Source organism: Lipotes vexillifer, unplaced genomic scaffold (genome assembly GCF_000442215.2).
Source record: "Lipotes vexillifer unplaced genomic scaffold, Lipotes_vexillifer_v1.1 scaffold1064, whole genome shotgun sequence".
Classification (NCBI taxonomy): Eukaryota; Metazoa; Chordata; class Mammalia; order Artiodactyla; family Lipotidae; genus Lipotes; species Lipotes vexillifer.
Genome location: NW_006792862.1, coordinates 45516 through 53643, shown reverse-complemented (window position 1 = coordinate 53643; position 8128 = coordinate 45516). Strand labels below are relative to the sequence as shown.

The following is an 8128-nucleotide window of genomic DNA, read 5'->3' as shown; positions in this document are numbered from 1 at the left end:
TAGGGAAAGTTTCTTGGGAAGTAGGGAGAATTATCCCTCTGAGTGAGATCAAAGTCAGCTGGGCTGGCGCTGAATTACTGAATGTGATGCCTGTTATTAAGACAATGAATTTCAGCTGGATTTATGGGCTTTTCTTTTTTTTTAGCAGTTTGGAGATAGGATATATTAGCCAAAAAACTTCCTGTTTTAAAGCCATGATTTGTTTTTGGAAAGAAAAATTATATCAGCTCTAAAAATTGATGAATTCTGGTATCGTATCAACAACTATTTGGAGGAAAAAAAAAAAAAAGACTAACAATGCCATTTTTCCTCCCCAGAGCTGTAATTTCATTAGTAAGAAAGAACATAGCAGGGTGTTTTTTGTTTTTTTTGCCTTTCTAAATAAAAAAGATTTAGATTTTTGGAGAAATTCTGTTATTCATCTAAATTTTCATAGGGGGCTAAATATTAAGCCACTTAACAAATATTTATTAAACCTTACTATGGTGCTAGGTATTTTGAGGGACTTTGTGAATATGATTACAGAAGGTTTTTTTTTTTTTTTTTTTGCTATGATGTGATTTTCATTTGATAAATGGTTGTTGTAATAGACCACACTCTATAGATGATTTACATGTTTCTTGCTCATGCAAACTGTATTAACTGTTTTCTAACAGAGTCAGGCAGTGGCTCTAGAGTTTTATGTTTGGTCACAGTTGGGCTTCCATTTGTCTTTTCTTTGACACCATCTTAGACTGGTTTTGGTAGTGGTTGATGGGTACCCATTATTCAAGCCCATTTCTTCAATCATCTCACTTGATCCTTTTGGTTTTTGTGGGTGGATTGGGTAAGGTACTAATTATAGTTGTTTAAATTATAATATTGTCTGGTTAGAAAATTTCTGCTGTCTATTCTGTTTTTCCTTTTAGATGATTCAGATTGTTGAAAAGAGTTTTATATTGAATATTTTTCTGATTGGAAGATTAGGGATTGTGCATAAAGTCGAACTCTCTCTTTATTTAATTTAGGGATTTCCAAACATATATAAATGGAACCCACTTTTAATAGTCATCATACATGGGCAATCTTATTTACTCTTTATCTTCCTCCTCCATTGTCTCCCATCTACCCCTAATAATTTTAAAACAAATCACAAACACTACTTCCTTTCATTGAGTAAATACTTTATTATTTGTCTCTAAATTATAACAACTCTTTAAAAAATACCAATGCCATTAGCATGCTAAGAAATTAACAATAATTCCGTAATATTGACAAATACAAGTTAGTGTTCAGATTTTCCTAATTTTCTCATAAATACGCTTTTACAGTTGACTTTTCAGATCAGGACCCAAATAAAGGCCGTGATGTATGTTTGGTTGAATTGTCTCTTAATTCTGGTGATATACTATAATAGTTTCCCTTTCCTTTTTTCTCTTTTGCCATTGATTCTGTAGATCAGTTGTCTTCTGTCCTTATATTTCTGATAAATTTGTGATATAAATTTTAGTGGAACCTAAAGTATGTGTCAAATGTAGGTTAAATTTTTTGACACACATACTCCGTAGATGGTGAACAAGTTGGACTGTTGAACTGGTTGGCAAGAACTTGTGAGTGGTGCATGTCAGCGCTTTCTTCTTTTACTTCCCCCAGTTGAGTAAGATTTATTTCTCATCATAGTCACGATAGTGAATAGCAGGTAAGAAGAAACAGAAGTTTCTACGTAATGTTATTGAACAGGCCTGCCTTTGACAGAACTACTTATTTATTACTTGGTTTTGCTTTTTTGTAATTAGCCACAGTACTGAAGCAACAGGAGTCCTTATTTGGCATAGGCTTGCCAGACACAGTCAGACTACATATTTTTAGTTTTGCCTTCTGAGTCATTAGATTCCATAACATTTCTGTCTGCCCAAGGGTCTGGCCAACATTACTTTTTGTTTTTTTTTTTTTAACATCTTTATTGGAGTATAATTGCTTTACAATGCTGTGTTAGTTTGCGCTGTATAACAAAGTGAATCAGCTATATGTATACATATATTCCCATTACTTTTCCTATTAAGGATGATGAAATCCTTGCTGTTAATTTTGTACTGGAAATTATAAGTATAAAAATCCATCCAGGTAAAATCTATAAACTTTTTTTGTGTAGAAAAAGTTAAGAAAGAAAGCTATCTTGTCATTTTATTATGCAGAAAAGAGACTTAAAAAGTATTCCTTTTACTCTTATGAAATAAAATCTTGTATTGCCTATTTCAAAATTTATTGTAAATGATAAATAGGTCAAGTTTTCTTAATTGTTAAGCCCTGTTTGAAACTTCACAAATGAAATTTTGTTTTTTAAAGAATAGTTAATTGAAAAAGTACTCTTAAAATATATTTGCTTCAGCCCTGACAGCTTTAATGAAAATAACTTTTATTTTTCCTTAAATATCTATTTCTCATAATGGTGAAAGTTATGTGAGAAATACATATTTCTAGAAAAATATCTAAGAATGTTGATATTTATTTTCATGAAAATGTTTTCCTTGTTTTTGGTTGACTTGTTTGAATTTCTTTCTTTATGTGTCTTACACTTATGTATATTTTGTTTAAAGTATTTTCAAAATTTGATGATTACCTTGGGTCATATGAAATTGTTTTTAATTGATTAATACATTAATGCTATGTATTTCATTTTCAATGATTGTCTACTGTTTAAGGGATATTTAACACTGTCTGACTTTTTTCTTATTGATAACAATCAAGTGAGAGTCAAATGATATAACTCAGTGCCTAGAATGTTAAAAAGATGTTAATTTTGTTTTCTTAGTCCTTTGGTCCTCCTATATCCTAAGGTTAAAAAAAATGCCCTGGCTGCTAACCTTTGGCATTTTCTGACGCACTTGTTTCTTTTATGCATTTTTCCAACATGTCTTTTTCTGATAAGCATTTTCCTTAATAGCTTCTATAGGTATTTTGAAATGACTCCTTAAATCTATCTACTTCTGCTAAGACGAGGTGTTTTGTTAGATTGAAAATAATAATTCATTATAAAATGGTGACTCAAAGCTGTATTTACCAGGGCAGTGCTGATTTTAGTTCCTTTTATTCTTTAAAGAAAAAGCAAAGCACCGAAGGTGGTGTAAATGTGGATTTTATAGACTTCCCATATACAAAAATTCATTGATAGGAGGAAAAATAAAGATTCTCTTTCTAAATATTTGTTCCCAATTCATCATAATTTATTTTAAAAAATTAGGATCAGTCTCACGATTGGATCTCCTCTTTTTGTACATGTGCTTTGAGGAATATAATGTGCTTCTGGACTCACTGAAGTGTGTAATAAATCAGTGATTATTTATAGGTGACAGTGAACCTCGTTGATTAGGTAACATTTAGGAGAGTTTGTCTTTATAGATAAAAACTTCGTGCATTTTATGCAAGTGTTTCTCTTAGTGTTGAAATCCTCTGTTGAGGGCATGCTTTACCTTAAAAATAAATGTACTTTTTTACCATTAAAATAATTCATTATTTGGCAGTCTGTCGTTTGGCAGTAATATAACCAATTTTAATTGCCTAGTTTTTCAACAGCTCTTTGTTTAGCCTCATGTAGATGAACAAACCAGAACATTCCCATAGGTTTAATGAGGTCTCTAATCACTGCAGTGATCTGTAAAGTGTGAGGAGTTAGCCTCTTGGTAAACTGTCTTATGTTATTCCCTCTGTCTTTGCAGATAAATTATTAGTCATAACTGTAGCAACAAAAGAAAGTGATGGATTCCATCGATTTATGCAGTCAGCCAAATACTTCAATTATACTGTGAAGGTATGATATATCTTTTAATTCATGGAGATGTTAGAATATGTGCCTGAAGTACATTTTTCATAACAACAACAATAACAACCACAACATGATCTGCAGTCCCCAGAAGGATGATGAAATTGGGTTACATAATGGTGTCAGTTTACCTATATTGATTGTTTTAAAGATACGTTTTGGCCTTATTAATACTCTGCCACTCAGACAATAATTTCTTAATATTTGCTAATGCTTTTTGTAAACACGTTCTATAAAACAACAGAAAAATATATTTATACTTATATTTCTTTTGGGGGGTCATGTACAGGTACAACATAACTAAGATTTGACAGTAATTTTTTTCACTTACTTTGAAGAATTTTTTTCTGTAATGGGTTTGTCTGCCCTGAGAATTGGAAACATTACTGTGAAGGAGATACCTTTTCTGTTCCAGTACTGAGAGGTGCTTTTCCTGTTTTTTTATTTGTTTGTTTCAGAGGAATTTAATAACATTATAAAAGTATAAAAGGGTTTTAGAAGACTTATCTCCAGGGAAATAGCTCACTGATAAATGATCAGAGGAAACCTGGGGTATTTGGTAGGACTAGTAAACTGAGCTGTGAAAGGTCTGCCTTTAAAAACCAAAACAAAAACAAAAAACACTTATTTATTTTCTAATAGAAATTAGGCTATGTCATCCAGGTCTTTTCCACATGCAGAGGAGAATAGGGAAATATCCCAGGTAGGAAAACAAATAAACTTAGTTCATTAACAAAACAAAACAGCAGAGCTTCCCTGGTGGCGCGGTGGTTGAGAGTCTGCTTGCCGATGTAGGGGATGCGGGTTCGTGCCCCGGTCCGGGAAGATCCCACATGCCGCAGAGCGGCTGGCCCCGTGAGCCATGGCCGCTGAGCCTGCGCGTCCGGAGCCTGTGCTCCGCAACGGGAGAGGCCACAACAGTGAGAGGCCTGTGTACCGCAAAAAAAACCCAAAAAACAGCAAAAAAAAAAAAAAAAAAAAAAAAAAAAAAAAAAAAGGAGAGAAAAATTGCTTTTTTGCCTAGGGAAAAACCGAGCTATTTCAGAAAACTGAGCTATTTCAGAATGTAATGCACAAAAAAGGTAATATTTGCTACCTAGCCACTGGAAGACTAGGTACAGATGTTAATACAGAATAACTATTAAAGAGGCTAACTTTGCTAGAAAAGAGATGTAGGTGTTTAATGTAGGATAAATGAGAAATATGTTAGAGAAGTTTGTTAGAAGGGAAATATTGTAGTAAGCATTGGTAGGGGGCAATATGAAAGAAAAATCAGGGTAAAATAATGCTGAAATCCAGTGAGGGGCATCTCAAGGGGAGAGTGTGGAATATTTTTTACATGTGAGGCACTGTGTTAGGACCTTCATATATGGTATGCTGTTGATTCGTTGTATAAACCATGTAAGGTAGGTATTACTTTACTTATTAGTGAGGAAAACTTGCTCCAGGGTACGCACTTGTAAGGCATCAAATGTTGGACCCTAGCCCCGTTTGACTGACTCTGGAGTTTTTGATCCTCCTGCTGTCTTTCCATTGTGAAATGCAGTGGTTCTCAAAATGTGGACCCAGACCACCACCATCAGCATCATCTGGGAAATAGGAATGAGGATTCTTAGGCGCAACCTCACTTAACTGAATCGCATACTCTGGGAGAAGGGACCAGCAGTCTGTGTTTTAACAAACCCTCCACGTGATTCGGATGCATACCAAAGTTTGACACATGGATGCTGTGGAAAGAAAACAGAGACTAGAGCTTAATCAACACAGTGCTGCACAGAGTAGGCGCTCAGATGCACTTAGGCCCGGTATGACTGCAATATTGGAGAAGTCCAGAAGGGTTGTAGAACAGAAGTGTAACAAATCTTAGGGCCAGAGGAGGTCACTTAGGGCAAAATCAAATAATTCTATTAGACTAGCCTGCGTATGAATCCAGGTGCCCGCCACAGTTTGAGTTAACATTTATCCCTTCAGTATAAGTAGTGATGAAGTGCTCACTAGAGATTTGAGGCTGGGAACGCCACGAACTCTTGTATTTGGCTCAATGTTAAGTAAATTTGGAACTAATAATATTTATTTTCTAAATTAATTTGATCTTCTTCTTTTGTATTTATTCTTAATTTCATTCCCCCTGAATTTCACAAATCTTTTAGTAGATCCTTATTTTGGGAACTTCAGACTTTGTTTTGGTGAAACTAAGATACAAGGTGTGTGTGTGTGGTGGAAGGGGTCATAGACCTGCTTCCTGCTCCCTCCCAGCCAGGTGAGTCAGCAGGCATATGATTCAGGAGGCAGCTGCTGAGGCTAAGCAAACAGAGCCGAGAATGGCTGCAGGCTTAGCTCTGAGTAATTGTGCTTAGGCGATTTCTTGTATTGATAAATTATTAAACTTTTGAGGATAACTTAAACTTAAGATTTTTAAGGTAAAGAAGGTGTGACGTTTGACTTGATGCGTGTTTCCCTGGACAAACGATCTGGTTTCAGCAGGAAAATCGCTTAAGGGCCCCAGCCAGGAATTACTGAGCTTCCAGGGCTCCCAACGTTCATCAGACAGATTTCCAGCCAGATTGAAAAGTGTTACGGAAAGTTTCATTTTCTTTTTCATTTCAGTCTGAATAAAGAGAAATAGGATGTGAGAAATACTTTCTAGGGCTTCCCCTACCAACCCCCAGCTTCCTTGGATTAGACTCCACTTTTGAAATGGTAAAATTAGGAATGGCATTCTACAGGGTAAATAATATTGAAGAATTATGACCTAACCTAGACATCAAATTTTTTTCTGTTTAGCATCATGATTTAGTGTAACATTAAAAGAGTGATACTGTGTTATACTGTACAAGTTGCTGGTGACTTCCAGTTTTTATAATACTATCATAATCTGAGTTTTGCCCAGGGATGAAATGTTGATTTCATTTATAGGTGCTTGGTCAAGGAAAGGAGTGGAGAGGTGGTGATGGAATTAATACTATTGGAGGGGGCCAAAAAGTGAGATTGATGAAAGAAGTCATGGAACATTATGCCAGTCAAGAGGATCTGGTTGTCTTGTTTACTGAATGGTAAGAGAAAGAACCTGTGGCTTTCTAAGTCTGTATTAAATTATTTTAAAAGAGTTGAAATTCGTATCTGTAGATTATATATTAAATTATTTTATTCATGTGGGATCATTGTTTTAAAAAGTAGATTTTACTCACAATTATAAAACCGTGGTCTGACGTAGTTATGTAATATGATCAAATTTGATGAGTTACCATAAACACCAATGGGAAAACAGGGCATGAGCTAAAATTTTTGTGAAATTCATGTTTTAATCCTCACTTGAGATGGAATAAAGATCATATTGAATTTTTCTATTGAGAGAGCAACTCAATGAATTCTGGTTGTCTGGGAGAAAATGCATCATGTAAGTTATAAGTGAGAAATAAAAAAGCCTGTGTTTAATAATAAAGAAAAAGCTTTCTCATCTGTAAATATCTTTTCGTCTACTAAATTTGGAGTGTTCGCTGTGTCTCCATCTTCTTCTCACATGTTTTTAATAATGTCAAGTTGTCATGAGCCATTATTGGTTGCCACCTTCTTTCTTCCATTTTTTTCTACATTCATTTTTTTTTTAAAAACATGTTTTTTGGCCATGCGGAGTGTGGGATCTTATTTCCCTGACATCCCCTGCATTGGAAGCGTGGAGTCTTAACCACTGGACCGCCAGGGAAGTCCCCCTTCATTCCTTTTTATTTTTATTTTTTGGTCATTGGTCATCATTTTAAATCCCTTTGCATTTTCCTCTTTAACTTAGGAAAGTTATTTTATATCTCTCCCTCAATTTGAAAATCCAAAACCACAGATTATTACAGGTGAAAGTAAGAACAATGCTTTTATGCAAATGTTAAATAAAGGCAGAAATTTTGAAATGAAATGGACATACTGAAGTCCTGGTGCCATCAACACTTACAGGTTTTGAAAGGGTCCATATACTTGCATCTTTAGAATTTCTCTACTGTCTTCTGGGAAAAAATAAAGTTCTGCTTATAGTTACTTATTTTTGCAACATGAGATGTGGTATAGATGGTGTTAGCTTGTGTACTGAGAATTTTTCTACAGAATCTATTATTATATATATATATATATATTTTTTTTTTAATTTTATTTATTTTTTTTAACATCTTTATTGGGGTATAATTGCTTTACAATGGTGTGTTAGTTTCTGCTTTATAACAGAGTGAATCAGTTATACATATACATATGTTCCCATATCTCTTCCCTCTTTGTCTCCCTCCCTCCCACCCTCCCTATCCCCCCCCTCCAGACAGCCACAAAGAACCGAGCCGGTTTCCCTGT

At 34.6% G+C, this 8128-nt stretch overlaps 1 protein-coding gene across 1 annotated transcript in view; it reads left to right on the top strand.

The window, feature by feature from the left end:
* Positions 1-8128, top strand: part of LOC103086765 (procollagen-lysine,2-oxoglutarate 5-dioxygenase 2-like) — a gene marked incomplete at its 3' end in the record, with an annotated part of 73327 nt that overhangs the window by 40813 nt on the left and 24386 nt on the right. Inside the window, exons 2-3 of the mRNA XM_007466029.1 lie at positions 3696-3787; positions 6716-6852. Coding sequence (XP_007466091.1) covers positions 3696-3787; positions 6716-6852 — 229 coding nt within the window. The remainder of the gene's footprint in view (positions 1-3695; positions 3788-6715; positions 6853-8128) is intronic.